At 47.5% G+C, this 17566-nt stretch overlaps 1 protein-coding gene across 1 annotated transcript; it reads left to right on the top strand.

Moving 5' to 3' along the window:
- Nucleotides 1-5379: 5379 nt before the first annotated feature.
- LOC119403122 (uncharacterized) lies at nucleotides 5380-17325 on the top strand. Its single transcript, XM_037670069.2, has 4 exons — nucleotides 5380-5524; nucleotides 11578-11758; nucleotides 14189-14333; nucleotides 17166-17325. The coding sequence occupies exons 1-4, from the start codon at nucleotides 5380-5382 to the stop codon at nucleotides 17250-17252; spliced, it is 558 nt and encodes a 185-aa protein (XP_037525997.1). The 3' UTR covers nucleotides 17253-17325.
- The last annotated feature ends 241 nt before the right edge of the window (nucleotides 17326-17566 follow it).

Genomic DNA, 17566 nt, shown 5'->3' on the forward strand with positions numbered 1-17566 from the left:
ACGAGTAAGAAAGGCATGGTGAAAACGATTAATTACGCCAGAGAAAAAGCACGAAAATCGCGAGGTAAAAGTTACGCTTTGCCTCCCAGTTGAGCGCTCTCTGGCAGGCCTGCCTCGCCCAACACGATGCCCAAGTAGTTATTTGAGAACGCTCTTTCGAACAGCGAAATTCATAATGCTCCGAAGTAGTGTGAAATGAATGATAACCTGTGAAATGAACTCACACGTGTGACTAATAAAATCGAAGCGAAAATTGGCGCGAGCAAAACGCATCATGTGGTGGCCTAAGTCACATCTTCTGCATTAGACTTGCGATGCTCACTGGACCAGTCCCGTTTGGATGACAACGAACAGTTATGTATACGCCCTACTATTTTTCTTGACTCCAATATCCATTCGCTTATACTGGTTACACGTATGTAGGTGGAACGTTACGTCATCTGACTCCTGGTGGGCATCCGAGGCCAGCTTCTCCTACTCTATGCTGGCGGGCTGCTTACGTCAGCACTCGGACCCCAACGTCATGGCCAACCCGTTGGACCCGCAGCCGAAGAGGACGCGAGCCTTCAAGTCCAGCCTATTCTCCTGGATGCGAGCGGCCAGGGCCGCGCTGGACGCCCTCCGAGAACGGTTCCGAGGCTCGAGCCGCAGCGCGGATCACTGGGGGCGTGCTCAGCGCGTGTTCTTCAAGCGCTTCTGCCTCCTCTCCTGCGGCTCGGAGCGATGGGACGCCATGTCACCGGTGGAGCGATGCACGTGGCCACTGCTCAGCATGCCCGAGTTCCGAGACGTGTTCGAGTGCCGGAACGATACGTTCGAGCGCTTCGACCGCACGTGCTCTTCCTTTTGAGTACAATGGGACAATAATTTATAGCAGATTTTCTAATATATAACTCAAAACCAATAAGTGTCAATAAAGTTTACTCCCATGTGCCATCTTACGTTGAACGAACGAAAGAGGGCGGATTCATCGAGGGCTCGATTTTTTAACAGCGAAGGTGTTAAAGCTGAAGGTAAAACGTACGACTGGAAAAAAAACTATCATCAGCATAAACGGGTATGTGCCACAGAAATCTGGTAGGTCGCCCGTGGACCACTACAAATGAAGGCAACAGTCCCTGGAGTTTGAACATCCGTGTCGGGTCTATGATCGTCTGTGGTTTAACTCGAAACTCTGCGCTGGGAATCAACCTAGAAGCTACCTGGCATCACCTAGCTAAAGCCTAGCAACAGCCTAGAAGCAATCAGATTAGACTTTGAGTGCAAGCTTCGCCATTTTTTTTAATGTTTGATACAGCCTGTTGAAACCTACAGACAAGCTAAGTAAGGCGTAGGGGAGATTACTTGTATGATTTAACTGTAGTACAGTAATTATGGCATAAATAAAAAGGAATTAAAGTTGATGAAAAACCAAGTTGCCGAAGGTAGAGACCGAACCTACAACCTTCGGATTACGCATACGATCCTATACCAAGTGAGCTACAGCGGCGGTCGCATTTCCATATACTTTATTGGGTGTTTATGTTCTTGTGAAGTCCTGGGAGTGTCCTTTCATGTCATAATAACTATACTATAGTTAAAGATATAAGTCATGTCCCGATACCTTTCTCGATTGTCTGTTGGTTTCATAAGGTTACGTCGGACGAGTGTCATACAAATCAATGATACTCGGCTTCAACGTAGATGCCAACCAGCGTGATGGATTTGCAGGCTTTTCGAGGTAGCGCTTTCAAAACGGAACAGCGTCCGCTGAAGATAATTGCTGGCATAAGCGAACCGTATTGGTGGTTTCGCCTTCAAAATCGCTAACGCAGCAAAACCAAGCTTTCACCCCGCTAAGCTCTTTGCATTTCCTTTGCGTTCGCGTAGTCACTCAACAGGCACTAAATTGAAGAGAGAGCTGAATAGATGCACCGTGTCTACTCGGTGCATCTATCCAAGAAAACAAAATTCGGCAGATCCCACGCTTTGTAGGAATCCGTTTCACGCAAAGCAGTCAGCGAGTAGTTGTCTATGCTGCATTTCCAAACCGACATCGACAGCCTTGACCCGACGAATGCAAAGCATAAAAATCAGGATCCCAGCATTAATCGAACCCAAGCATTCTGCGTGACAGTCGAGTATTCTACCGCATAGCCAGGCCTTACCTGGGTAGATATAAACTGTCAATCACCTGTAGCACATACCCGCGTACCGCGGCCCGTGGTATACGGGTATGTGCCACACGTGTCTGGAGGAAAGGGTTTGACGAGGTACGCGACAGGATTTTCACGTTATTCATGTAGCGACCAGACAGTCATATTTGTCAAATCCTCTTACCCTACCATGCCAATTTTGGCCTACACCAAGTTAAGGAGGCGATCACGAGAGCACCCAGACGTAGGCGGCTAGATAGATAGATAGATAGATAGATAGATAGATAGATAGATAGATAGATAGATAGATAGATAGATAGATAGATAGATAGATAGATAGATAGATAGATAGATAGATAGATAGATAGATAGATAGATAGATAGATAGATAGATAGATAGATAGATAGATAGATAGATAGATAGATAGATAGATAGAAATGCTCAAAGTGCCTTGGGTTCGCTAAGAAGTGCTTCGCACTAAAAAATCCCAGCTGCTTGAATTCCTCACCAAACAGCCGCTGCTGTGTGGCATAGGAACGGCGAAGTAATCGGAAGTGTACTGAAAGTTGGGCGAGTTGGGCGAGTGTACGTTTTGCGCAAAAGAAGTCATGAATCAGAAGTGTGTTTGCAGTTACACGCCATCGAAATTGATATTATACCAGTAAAAAAAGGAGCAGATTGCGGCGCACTTCAACAAAAGTTGTGCAGGCGTAGCAGACTGTGGTAAGTAAAACGCGGCCCGGAACTATCAGCACGAATGTGGCACTGGCGATTCGCACTGCTGGACGACCGCAGAGGCCGTGGACCTGATGTCCGAGTTGGGCGGCGGGGAGGAAGTTATTCAACCAAATGGCTGTGCAGAAGCTCTCAGTGCAGAACCTCACTGGTTAATTTCTTCAAAACCTGCTCAGCGAAAGCTCTGCCAGGTAGCCTTAATCTTTCGGTGTGGTGGCTTGAGTCAGCGACCTGGTATTTTAGGGGTAAGGTGACGTGGCTGCATGTGTACTGAGGAGTGTCAACGATGTCTACAGTTGCAGAGCACGTGCAGCGTGTCAGCATAGGCGTGCGTTGTACATTGGGGGGGGGGAGGTGGGCGAGCTTCACCACAGACCCACCCCATCGGTCGACACATCGAATAAATGTCTTTTTAACGTGATAGCGTTAAAGAGCTCGTTTCGCAGAAATTCCGGTGTCGGCGTCTTTGGTTGTGAGCAAAAATCTGCGTTTTCCGTGAGCAAAAATTCGAGATAGATGCAAATAAAGAAATAATAAGAAACCTTCGACTCGAGTAGGAATCGAACCAGGAATTCTGCGTAGCAAGCAGGTGTTCTACCACAGAGACACGCCCTTGCTTGAAATCGTTTCGGAAAGAACCACCATATCAATGTCATGCAGTGCGATGAGCGTCCTTAACGCGTGTAATATTGCGTGGCAGAAGCGTAGAATTAGATCAGGCGTCAAAAACATTTTTCAAAGGTATACTGCGCTATACGAAACAAGGACACAGAAAAAAGAAAGGGACAACACGTGCGCAGACTCACAACCTGAGTCGTGGATCTGCGCACGTGTTGTCCCCTTCTTTGTTCTGTGTCCTTGTTTCGTATAGCGCAGTATACCTTTGAAGAATGAACATCAACCAACTAGCCCAACTTGGTGCTCTTCATCAAAAACATGTGAATCGCGCATGAAGTGGTTGGTTTGTAGGCCCACCAATTACAAAGCACGCTGGCATAATTAGCATAATTAATCGCCGTTATCAGCAATAGCATCACCAACGTGTGCAGCTGCGCAGGCGAGCGTGTTGCCTCACGGACGCGTAGTGGCTACTTCGCCAATTCGCAAAAAGGACGAATTATGGCGTAGTGGGCACCTCGCAAGTGTACATGAAGTTGGCATTCTAGGATAGTTTGAAGCGGCCTATGTACGCGCTCAGGCTTTCCTTTCCTTGCGGCATGGTTTAGACGTCCACCGGGAAGCGAAGCCTGGCTGGCTATTAGAATGCGATGCGAACGGGGCCCAATAACGCTATCACGTTCCACGCTCGAAGACGAAGCTGGAGCGTCCTCCAAGGTTTTTTTGTTTGTGTTTTTGTACGTGCGCATGCACTTATTACTTATGTGCATATATGTGCATATATTCAATATGTTCAACCACGTAGGTTGGCAAAAAATGTGGAGCTCACTCAGATTGCTCACGAAACACATACTGCCCTTAGGGCTCACTCGGGCTCGGACTCACCAAACTTTTCCTCATCCGGACTAACTCGGACTCAGACTCACAATAATTTTTCTCAACCGGACTTACTCGGACTCAGACTCACCAAAATATAATTATCTCGGACTCACTCAGACTCACAGTCACGGCTCGATCTGAGTCTGAGTGAGTTGACTGACGAGTCCGTTAGCCTTTAATTAGCTTCTTCTACCATAGTGTAAATGCTTTTTGACACTAGTATCTCGCATAATTGGTGCTCTACTTAAAACCGTTTGATGTCGTACCTTCTAATACGAGTTATCAGGGTTTGCAATTCAATAAAGACCTTTTTATTGAAAGATATGACCCACACGAGAAATTTTGATCAATAACTCCCGTGAAAAAGTTTGCGGGGCGGGAGGTCAAGGCACCTCCTCCCCCTCTCCCTCCGCAACTCACGCCTCTGATCAATAACTGTTGAGCTGACGTATGAACGGTAGCGCATTGAAGTATGTGCGAGTACAGGTGAGCCGTCGTAAAGTTGATAGTAATGCTGAAGTTGAGTAGAGAGGAGACTTAATTCAACACTACAGTCTATAACCTTGTTACTCATTCGCGTCAAAATATTGTGCAGATCTCGCGCCGCACGCTTCTTTGATTGTTCAGCGCGTCGATCAACCCTCGCCTCTACGCAAAAGCGTGATACGCATACGTACAGCGTCTGCTTTCGGGTAGAAAAGCAAATACGGTTATATTGGGATGATCTCTGCAGTGCCTCCTCGTGCGCGCACGGCGCGAAAGAAAAGTAATGTCGCGCCAGGGCATTGAAGAATGACCGGCAGAGTCGGCGCGCCGAGTGAGACAGCTTCGTTGATTAACGATTCTCACGAATGCTGCCAGGTGGAATAAAGCATACAGCGAACGGGGCGCTGCTCAAACCTTCTGGCCATTGCTACGTGAAGGTCTCGCAATCCTGGACTTACTTCATTCCCGTTCGACCTGGTTATCACCGAGATTGTTTTTCTTTTCTTTTCGGGGATCAAGGGAGAGATGAATGTGGTATCGCCTCGCCGATTCCTCAAGACGTCCGGATTCCAGCCCTTGTCGTCAACTGCGTTGCTTGTCGTGGTCTTTGTGACGACGTTCAGCGTTGGCACAGACGTTGTCCAGAGACCCGAGGTGACGCCGTGCATGAGTAAGTGAAGCGATGCTCATATAAAAGGACCCATCGTCGTGTTGATGTCCAGGGGCGGCGGGGGGCGCCATGTCTTGGTCAGTTGGACCTGCTTTGTCATTGTTTAGTGTGCAACGTTGTGGTGACACAGGTTCTTGACTATAATGGTGGCCGAGGACCCCTGATGTTGCATTGAAAGAATTGTTTACTTTACACCTTTACACCCGGAAAGCCGGGGACCAAAGGCAGGCCGTTGTGAGAGAGACGTCAACGCTTAACTTGTATTTCTGCATCCGTTGCGAAGCTTAACTTCTTTTGGAATCGAACAACAAAGAGGGGGGGGGGGGTACGGTGAATCCCGGCGAGCCGCTGGCCACAGCGGCTCGCCGGGCCTGACACAGGCTAAGGTCGGCATGACGCGCTCCCCACAATCACGTTCGCATTGCATAACTCAGAACAGTAGCGCAAAGAATCACACGGACTGCGACACGTAAAGACTGGACACAGCGCTGTGTCCCGGCTTTACCTGTCGCCGTACGTGTGATTCTTTGCGGAAGTGTTCTGAGTTATGCAATAGCAACTAGCCCATACCAGTCTGTCCTTTTGCACGTTCGTATTTGACGGGTACTCCCAGAGCCGATGGAGGCTAATCTCTCCGGGCAGATATATGTCATGTGCAGTAGTGCTGGAGTGCCTCCGCAGACAAACGACGGGACACAGCGCTTTGTGGGCCTTAGTTATTCCGTCGCCTTTGTCGCGTTGCAACAAGATGAACCAGTAGCAACTAGCACAGTTCACTGTACTCTACAGGTCTCACTTGCAAATTATACTGAAGTACACATCGATCTTACAATGATGAGCAACACGGTTAAGCGTGACGCAGGTATACTGTCGAAAAATACACTTAGTACGCGTGCTGGTCAGGGCATTGTCAAGCAGAACTTAACAGCCAGATTTGCAGTATGGTGCATATTTGGGCTGGTTGGTTCATTGTGAACTGCAGAGCGCAAATTACGTGAGGGACAGAGAAGGACACACAGCAAAGGACACACGCCATCCTGTGTGCCATCCTTCGTGCCATCTTTTTGGCGCTTGTCCTGTGCTATGTGTGTCCTCTGTCTCGTACGCAGTTTACGCTCTGCAGTTCGCAATTATGAACCGAAGAGCCCAGCAATTAATTCTCTAAAGATGGTCGGTTTATGATTATCAGCAGGAAAACAGTGCTAAAACAACAGGGAGATAAAGTACATAGATCACAGCGCTGTAAGATGCCATATTTTGCACCGGGAGTCAGCCAAAGCTTTCGGAACCAGTTCACGCATTGTCTATGCATGATGGATGGATGCAAAATTTTATTGAAAATCCTGGGATGCGCGACGGCATATTTTTGCATGTGCGGGCGAAATATTGCAGAAATTCTACACCGGGTACCCATATTTTGGCAGTGAAGACCGAAACTAGCGAAAAAATTACAGCATATCCACGGGTGAATGATGAAGAGCTTGGGCGAAGCTCCTGAAGCAATCATGGTCTCGGGATCGGCTTCTCGTTGAGCCCGTTTCGCAGCGGCGTCCTTGGCGCGCACCGCCCCGGGATGCGCCTGGCTGCCGCCAAGCGAGCGCCCGCCGCTGCGCATCGTTCATGCTCCACCAACGATCCGACACGTACGGCGACGATCCAGGAGAATGAGAGAAGCGCTCGCTCCCCGCGCATCCCCGCGCAGCAGCCAATCGGAGAGCAGCGGCACTTCTAGCGCCATCTAGTGTTGATTCACACAAGCGCCATATTGCATACATGGATGGATGGATGCTATGAGCGTCCCCTTTGTAACGGGGCGGTGACATGTCTGCCACCAGGCTCGAAAAAAAAAAAAAGAAAAGCTTCCTTGTTTCATGTTGGCCTAATACCTTATCTACATTGATTAAATCTATGTTATTATACCAAAAAATACAAATTCCCGGTCTATCTCTCTGCCTCTTAAGGCAGAATGACCTTATTATTCCCCCATTATATATTTTTGTTCTTTATCTCTACTTTTCTGCCACCAATACTCTAACCGTCTCTTACTTATGCCTATCGCGGACATGTTCAGCTTTCCATTGTTGTCCCTAAAACCCAAGGCTTCATGTAGACTCGTGCCCACACGTATACCTGGGTGAATATCGCCACATTCAATCAGTACATGTTCCATCGTTTCCTTAGTTCCCCCGCAGCATGTACATTGTCCTTCTTCGTTACTGAATCTCGCTTTATAACTACGCGTTCTAAGGCAGCCCGACCTTGCTTCAAACAGTAAAGCGCTTCCCCTTGAATTATCATAAAACCTTTCCCTCCTTATTTCGTTTTTTCCCCCTTTCGGTAGTTACTCAGAGCTGGCTTCTTTTCCATCGCTGCCATCCAATAAGTCCTCTCCGCCTCTCTGACCTTCCGCTTAATGTTCCTTGTTGCCATATCGCCCGCACTGCTAGCCGTATATTTACTGGTGAGCCTCCTAGTTCTTTTTCTCCACTGCGTGTCAACACTTTTTCTATACAAATACCTGAAAACCTTCTCTGCCCATCTACTCTTCTTCATTTTCCTCAGCCTCTCTTCGAATCTCATTTTGCTCTGAGCTTCCCGCACTTCAAAGCCTGTCCATCCCATATCACCCTTTACAGCCTCATTTGTCGTCTTCCCGTGAGCGCCCAACGCGAGGCGGCCCACCGTCCTTTGATTTACATCCATTCCTGATTGTACCTCTGACTTCATGCACACCACTGAGTTCCCAAATGTAAGCCCCGGGACCATCACACCCTTCCACAGCCCTCGAAGCACCTCGTACCTATTGTACCCCCATAAAGCTCTGTGCTTCATAATTGCAGCATTCCTCTTTCCCTTTGCTGCCGATGCTTTCTCTTGTACCTCCATATATCTATCCCCCTCATTTACCCATACTCCGAGGTACTTGTACTCGCTTACCCTCGGTATTTTTTGGCCCTGTATAAAGACCGCATGGTCTTCGTGATCATTGAATACCATCAATCCACATTTTGTTGCACTAAATTCTAGTCCTAGAGCCTCACATTCCCTTCCGCATATATCTGCCAGTCGCTGTATATCATCTTGACTGTCCGCAAATAAGACAATATCATCAGCATAAAATAGACCTGGAAGCTTCTGCTCAACCATCGTGCCGACCTGTTTGTGTGACAAATTAAATCCAATGTTGCTACCTTCTAGCGCTTTTTCCATCCTCACCATGTACAGCATGAATAACAGCGGGGACAAAGGACATCCCTGTCTCAGCCCCTTGCTAATTTCAACGCTGTCCTTGCTACTTATTCCTTCCCATTCTATACAAACTGTATTTTCTCGGTATATTTCCCTCAAAAGCTTTATACAGTCGTCACCTATGCCCACTTCTTCCAGTATATCCCACAAAATTTGGACCACAAATTTGGATTATTGGATCAACGCCATCTAGGAAATGAGACGAGAAATGGTGATGACGACACGGATTGTGTACAGCGCCATCTAGAATATCGTCCCTGAACTGCAGTTTGTATGTACTTCTATGAGACAGCGCCATCTGCCGTTTACGCCGGACAGAGATACTGCCGTTGACGCCGGACAACGGAGACGTGACAAGGTTAGACTAAGAGGAGCTGCGCCCCTAATACGCCCTTAATACGCCCCTAATACGCCCCTAATACGCCCCTAAAACAAAGAAGAAACGAAAGAAGAATCCGCAACAAAGCTTACCTCGCTCTGATCGCTTGCTTGTCGCCAGCGTTCGCTTGTCGCCGCTGGTTTGTCCTCAGCTGTTTAATTCCCGCGGTCACAGTGTACGCCTACAGGACGATAATTGTCGACAGCCGTAATCGAGTTTCAGGCCAATTAAGCCCCTGTCCTGATGCGCCGACGTCAACAGTTCGCAGACAATCCGTGGCAGCACGTCGACGAAAATGGATTTGTCGGAAGACAGTCGGGTGAATTCCTTGCCACAATGTAAACACGATCATTCACGACAGTTTTAGTGCAAGTAATAAGGCGGCACCTTCCATTGACGGCCACTTTGGATATATACTATACGGAACTCTAATTCATTTTAGCAGAGCAAATAAAAAAAAACGCCAGGCCTGCGCTGAAACCGCAGCACAGTCACAGCGAAAGCTGGAAGAGCAGCGTTTCTAGAGCCCGTTAAGCTCTCTTGGGGCTACAAAACAAGTACACTAGAAAGGTACCCACTACGCCATAAATCACAATTTTTGTGAAGTTGGGAAGCACCTACTAAGCCATTATTCGTCATTCTGCGGAGAAGCGAGGCACAGCTACACGTCAGTAAGGCATCATGTGCACTTTGTTGACGCGACGACTGATGACGATGAAGAATTATGGCTCAGCCCTTTGTAATGGGTTGGAATCTTTAAACGGCCCACCAGTTATGTAATTTGCATTGGGTGACGCCCGGTCACTATTTCCCTCTCCCGTCACGCTGTATAACATATGTTGACGTGGGAGAGAGACGGGGGGGGGGGGGCGAAGAACTTTACTGAGACCCCGAGGAAATGGATCATGCGCTTATGGGCTTCCTTGGCAACCAATACAAGTGCACTTGCGAGGAACCCACTACGCTATAAATCAGTGTAATTTTACTGAGACCCCGAGGAAGTGGATCATGCGCTTATGGGCTTCCTTGGCAACCAATACAAGTGCACTTGTGAGGAACCCACTACGCTATAAATCATTGTAATTTTTGAGAAGTAGGGCAGCAGGCACTGTGCCATTTTTCGTCATTCTACGGAGAGCGTTGGTACCTGCTATACGCATGTAAGGCATTATGCGCACTTTGTTGATGCTGTGCCTGATGACGATGAAGAATTATGGCAGAGTCCTTTGTAATGGGTTGGAAGCATTCAACAACCTACTCGTTGCGCAATTCGCATTGTGTGACGCCTGGTTACAGAATTCGCGTTGTGCGACGCTTGGTGCTTATTTTACTCTTCTACCACGCTATATTGCATATGCTAATGTGGTTCCTTTCCGACATGAAGCCTGTATAGGACCTTTTTGCAAAGCAGTTTCAAGCACCGGCATGGCTCAGAGGTTGAATACTGGGCTCCCACGCAGAGGGCCCAGGTTCGAACCTCGTTCCATCCTGGAGTTTTTTTCTTATTTCGTTTTTTTTCTTATTTCGAGCGATACTGGTTACGGACACCGGCGGCGGCGGCGGCGGCGGCGGCGGCGGCGGCAGCGGCGGCGGCGGCGGCAGCGGCGGCGGCAGCGGCGGCGGCGGCGGCGGCGGCGGCGGACAACTACGGCGCCAAAAACGGCCGGTGAAATGATCTCATAACAGCTTTCGCTGTAAAATACACACAGACAAGAGAAGACACGTAGGCAGAACGAACGCTAGACATCAAATGGGTTTACTCTAAGATACATAGATACGTATTGAACACGTGCGCGCGCGCGAACAGTACACAAGCGCAGGTGTTTTTGCGCACTTCACATATCACCACTTCACGTGCGCAAGATTAAAATCCAAGTAATCGAACTCTTTTTGGGACAAAGCTACAGACGGAACGCTGACACATTTGTTTGTGTTAATATTGATAGCTAAAGCTTATAAAATTTATCAGATTGCCTGATTCTTGCCTTTGCATAGAACACGTGTAGCGTCCTAATCCGGAGTACAGACGCAGCTGCTGCAATGGCGCGCCAAATGACCCCCCGCTGCCTTTCGCGTCTGCTGCCGCACGGTGCTCCTGCAATCTTTCATTAAGATAGCGCCCAGTTTGATCGATGTATATAGCTTGTGCCGCATGAGAGAGGCATCTTGCAGACGACGCCAACCTCGCACGTACGGCTCTGCCACGTTTGAATGGCGAGTTGTCACTGCGGTTAGTATGGAAATAGAAACTTGGAGATGCTGGTCTTGCAAGGGTAACGCACATTGCAGCTTACATAGCAAATATCTAACACTGCACCACATGGTTATTCGAACTCTGACTATGGTTGGTTGGTTGGTGAAACTTTATTAGTAGTCCTGAGAGTGCACTGTTTGAATTACAGATACACCTCCTTACTCGTTTCAGCTGGGAAGCGTGGCTTTCGTCTAAGCGATTTCACCATCCAGGACTCCAAGGTGGGGCGCTACATGCGCGTCAACTACACGGTCGACGTCCTCCGCCAAGGCGATCGTTCGCCGGCCGTCAAGTTTACCGTGCACAACTCCCTCGGGTTGCGGACTCCTTGCGTCGACGACTTCGGCTCCTGGTTAGTGGATAAACCAAAAACTCGCAGGGTGTCTTATGCATTCGCCTAAGATCATTCGAAGGCGGAAGCCATCTTTCATTTATTTTTATTCTCGGTCGATTGCATTGATCCTCTCGCGGTCGAAAGCTTTCTGCACTACTGTATCCGGGATCGTAGGCATTGCAAGCTTTCTGCACCTCACGTGCCTCCGGGATCGGCGAACCTATGAACAAGCAACTGTATCTGAGATGACGTCATCATTTGGCGTTACGTTATGTGACGTCCCAGTGACGTTACTGCGAAGTGATGATGACACCATAAGGTGACGTCATCACGTGATGATGACTTTTTGCATCGCTCGTGTTGACGCTGGCGGTCACTTTCCCTATTTGATGAGACAAGTGGGGCATTCGCCTTGAACGCTTTGCTGAGCGAGCTGGTTGGTGGTCTTCAAATCAAAGCAGAGCGCAAAAAGGCCGGTTGCGCTAGTGCCGTCTTCTTGTCTGTCTCGTCCTGCCCGGAAAACACTCTCACACGACCATGCCGTCCTGGCTGATAAATACTTAGATGTTTGATGTTCCAATGACGACACCGGGTTAATGACGGGCGCCATAGTTGAGGTACGTCCGCCGCGTCGTTATAGTGGTTACGCTGCTCGGCTGCTGTCCCGAAAGACGTGGGTTTGATCCCGCAGCAGCGGCGGTCGCATTTAGACGGAGGCGAAATGTTAGAGGCCCGTGTACTGTGCGATGTCAGTGCACGTTAAAGGGGTCATGAACCACTTTTCCAAGTAATGATCTAATGACCTCAGTATCGGAGTTTACTGCCTCCCGAATCGATTGCCGCAAAAATTTCTCGAATCCGTCAAGAATGAGCGGAGTTACGGGGGTTTGGCGCACGCTCCCAGCGCTTTCTCTCTTTTCTCGTGCCGACGAGCGCACTGGAAGCTAGACAGGGAGGGATGGCACGGGGGAAAGAAGTTACGTCAGCGCACGTCATGAAACGCGATCGCTCTCCCGCTGTGATTCGCTTGCGCGAGTGCGGCTACCGTGTACTGAGGAGTGCGGCGCCGGCAAGTGGCGGCACCCCGCGGCAAGAAGCGCATCTGATCCGAACGCTGCTCTCGATTTACGTCAGCTATCGGCCAATAAGCATGCTATGTCTCTTGCGACGTAAGCAGGCAGATCCGCGACGTCAACGTGCAGACGCCCCGCCCACCGACGAGAGTGAGAACCGGCCTCTGTTTGAAAAGAGGGGCCTGAGGAAACGGCAACTTCGCGCTCCGCTCGTGGCCTTTACGCGGCGCGCACGACTGTAATATTTGGCAGAGCAGTTCGTAGCCGTGTCAGCTTTCCGCAGGATGTGTTTTTTCAACAAGCCCAAGGGGTACAAAGAACACCAGATGGTTGAAATTTCCGCAGCCCTCCACTACGGCGTGCCTCGTTATCATATCGTGCTATTGGCTCGTAAAACAGCCGATGTTATTATTACAGTTCTGGTACTTGTGTTAATTTGAACCGCATGTGGTTGTTCAACGCGACCTAAATATAGAGTGCACGATCTTTTTTTTTTTTTTTGTTTTTGGTCTGACGCACGTGAAAAATAAAAATACCATCACTACCGACAATAGGTCAAACGAACTGGTGCTCAGCACTTTCCCACCATATAGTCACTAAGTCGCCACAGCGTGTCTGTTGCAAACTTTATCCAAAGCCAGAGCTATAGCCCCAATCGGCCAAAGACGTCCTGATGTCCTTGTTGCACGTGTCTACGTTCTGTGTCGTGACGTCATTACAATACACCTCATTGGAAACGAAACCGAAACTAGGCGAAGGAATGCTGTTACAGTAAATTATTCCGGGTGCTTCGAAGCCTAAAAGTACTTTTGCAGCGATTCCATGGTCAAGGTTGTTCACTTAGCGCAAAAACCAGGAACGTAAACGTGTTATGAGCGACATTATATCGGTACGTATCTGCATAGATTCAGCAAATATTGCTCATTCTTGAAGATAAGGATGCCCCGTGTGGCGAATCAGCTGTGAAACTAATATAACAATAATATCTGGTGTTTAACGTTCTAAACCACGATATGATTATCAAAGACACCGTAGTGGAGGTCTCCGGAAACTTACAACATGTGGTGTTCTTTAACGTGCACTGGTAGGACAGTACCCGCGCCTTTAGCATTTCGCCTCCATCGAAATGCGACCGCTGCAGCCGGGATCGAACCCGTGACCTTCGGGTCAGCAGCCGAGCACCGTAGCCGCTACACCACCGCTGCAGAGCGGCTGCGAAACTGAACAACGTGGCTAGGATTTCGACAAATGCTGGAAGTCTTAGTTACGCGGGTGGTGTTTGATCGATGTTTCACGGCAAAGTTCCCATTAGGGATAACATGGACTTTGATGACGTAAGTGTCGTGCCTCAGAACATGCCTTCTTTCCGTGGCAGCACATACAAGGCATGCGGAGGTACCAAGTTGACCGAGCGCATGATCGGCGCCGGCTGGAACAACAGTTGCGAGAACATCCCGTTGGGCACCTACCAGTCGTCGATACTACTCAAGGTCATCCCTGCTGTCCGACTTGTGATGGGAGTAAGTGAACGCTGATATTTAGTACTTCTATGACATTCTAGTATTACCTGTTTTATCTTGGCACTGTATTAATATCGGCAAACTTTTTCGAGAGGCCGCGCTATGTTTCAAGAAATCACCATTTAGTCACGTAGTCTTCAAACATGCCTAATCATGCTTGTCTGGGGATGCTATTATGGACATTCTGAAATTACGCCATTGGTCAACTTTGATTGGCCAAGAGAGCTGCTGCGGCCTCTCCGATTGGCTTAAAATGCGGTCATGAAAATTTGACAATATGGCGGAATTTGACAGTGTCCAGAATAGACTAGAAGGTCCTACAACATACGAAACTTGCCTCGTATCCCAATGTTAGTGCTCATAAAGGTCCATACTGGTGCTTTAATTTGGTCGAGCAGGACAAACGTCCTCCATCTGCTCTTTAATATCTTCTTCCATTGCCAATAATAGCCTTAACATCCGTGGTGAGTACGCATTCGAACCTTTCAAGCCTTCGTATCTGACGTACTTGAACCGTTGACTGACGCTACCTGCGCAGTTGGCGCAACAAAGACATCTTGGACATTCCCCAAGAAGCACTGTTCTCAATAATAAACAGTAATTCAGGTAATAATGTCGCTCTTTCCAACGCTTTGAGGAAGACTTGTCTCATACCCTTAATTAAATGCTGACTTCACCTAATTTCGTTGCTCAGGCACTGTTGATCAGCTTAAGCCTCAGTGTTCCTCTTCTGCACTTTGACCATGACAGATTTATATGCGTTGACTTAAGGGCACAGGGTAAGCCCTATGTCGAATCTTGTGCTGTCTTGACAAAAAATGATGAGAGCAGCGCAGTGGTGTAAGCAGCTGGCAGTTACACAGCTTTCCCGCATCAGCCACGGGAAAGCTGTGCCAGCTGGTCACACCACTGCGCTGCTCTCATCATTTTTTGCCAAGACAGCACAAGATTGGAACGGCCTTCCTCCTGACGTTGTGCGCCACTCCAGTATCATCAACCTCAAAGCAGCGATCGAGCATCTACAGATTTAATGCATTCTAAAAGCCCACCCCTCATGTAAAACCCATTCATTGGGGCCTTTGAGGTATTATAAATAAATAAATAAATAAATAAATAAATAAATAAATAAATAAATAAATAAATAAATAAATAATACTTCCCATGCATTTTTGGTCATTTTGATTTACCGTTTTCTCAGTGACTAAAAAGGGATGTCCACATAATGCATATGTAATTTTCTTCCGAATTTCCCGCTCTTTTAACTGAAGCAGATTTATTTAAATCTCACTAACATTAGAATTTTGGTAAATTTTTACTACTAGGACCTAGATTTTGAGTTAATTTGCATCTTTGAAAATTTGTAACGCACAAACTGTAAAGTGCATAACTTTAATTCTGCTTCAGTAGTTGGATGCATTTATGAAGAATACAAGAAAAAAATGATGAGCTAGTTATCTTGCAATTTATAGAAAATAATGGTACCTAAGTAATAAATACTTGGTTTTGAGATAATCGAGTTTAAAGTTAGAAAACAGCTGAAAAGTGAGCATACTTTGTCACAAACACCGTCCAACTATTTTATTCAGTGGCTACAAGCTTGGCAATCATTAAAGTCGATTTTCCACTTCGGAGTCTCTCGTCTTGCTTGCCTTGCTTCCTTTGTGAGCTGTCGCGGAGCCCTATCCGCAATGTATTGTCGATTGTGTTCAACTTTTTCCAGCAAATTGACTGTATTTTGGTCAGGATTCAATCCTAATTATTTCAGAATTTTGGCTCGTGCGATAATGCCATCATTAAACGAAAGAACATCCGATGTTGCAATCCTTAAGACTCTGAAGCCTAAACAAAGACAGCAAAGACTCTGCGACGCAGTTCCCATTAGCTCAACACTTGCACCGCGCAGTGTGCTCGCGTAATTCGGTCTAATTGCACCACAAACAATATTCACGTTCATTAGAGCATACCCGTTGTCACCCTGCATGCGGTTCGCCTCGAAGGACGCTGAAAAGGCTGAGGGGTTCAACGACGAAGAGCTTGCTGGTTCAGCGTTCAGCACCTCAGTGCGTCGCCGACATTTATTCGCATTTACGAAGTAAATATATTGGTTGCCAGGAAATTTACACTTGCTGAAGTCCTCTTTTACCCTCAGCATGTCACCTTTTCGACGGGCACGACAGACACAAGGTGTAGCGAAGCTAGGAGCTGAAAGCATTCGAACAAACGCGATCCGAAGAACTAGTGGGAATAAAAAGGCGCACAGGGTCTTCGGACTGCCTGAGACGTTACCGGACAATTTCCTATACACAGCTGACTCCAGACAAGCATTTTCGCTTTCGTACGCGATTTTTTTTTTTAGAAAAATGGACCGCAAGCATGGAGCGCATACGAGGGGCTTGTTCTAGGGTACATGTTCACTCACTACTTGCTTTCGGAAAAACTGGTTTTCAGCCACAATAAAAATACTTTAAGAAAAGCACGAATGTGGAAAATATGCCCACAAAGGGACACCCTTCCAAAATTGCAAAGAAAAAGAAAAGTGATCTTTTTTCAGATTTTGCCTTACCCGGAGCACTTAACTATAGTTTGTATGCTGTGCGTTCAAGAGTGCTGGAGTAACCTGCGTCTGCGACTTGCAGTGTTTGTATTTTTCAATTTCTTGTCACACTCACCTGGATTTGCGTGATAGGCCTGCCTTCATGCAAAACGTCTGCATTATTCATTAATGACCTCTCATCAATCAGCTATCTCTTTCTCTCCTAGGTAAGCGTCTCTAAAATAGTCAATTCCCGGTTGCTGAAGGAGCCTTAAGTTTAATTTTTTGTTTGTTTCCAGAACGGCACATTCAACATCAGGGTCGAGGGAATCACTGACAAAGGACAAGTTGAATGCGTGTCTTTTTACATCTTCATCGAAGACTGAGCGAAAACATGGCCGACCAGAAGCACTGGCGCTGTTCGTCATCGTGGTATCTATTAGTGACGAGGTGTGCCCAAAGGAATAAGCATCGCACACATCGCTACCACTAACTGAATTAAAACCTATGACCTGTTAGATATTCTGGACAATTGGAGTTTCAGCTTTGCCAACGTATCACCCATTGCCCTCGCCTTGTACTTACGAAAAACAACCACAAGATGTTTGCTTCGTTCACCAAAAACAACGGGAAAGTGTACAAAGTACATTGTAGAACGCACTAGAGTGCGAAAAGAAAAAGCTAATTAATTTGCATTTAT

Source organism: Rhipicephalus sanguineus, chromosome 8 (assembly GCF_013339695.2).
Source record: "Rhipicephalus sanguineus isolate Rsan-2018 chromosome 8, BIME_Rsan_1.4, whole genome shotgun sequence".
Classification (NCBI taxonomy): domain Eukaryota; kingdom Metazoa; phylum Arthropoda; class Arachnida; order Ixodida; family Ixodidae; genus Rhipicephalus; species Rhipicephalus sanguineus.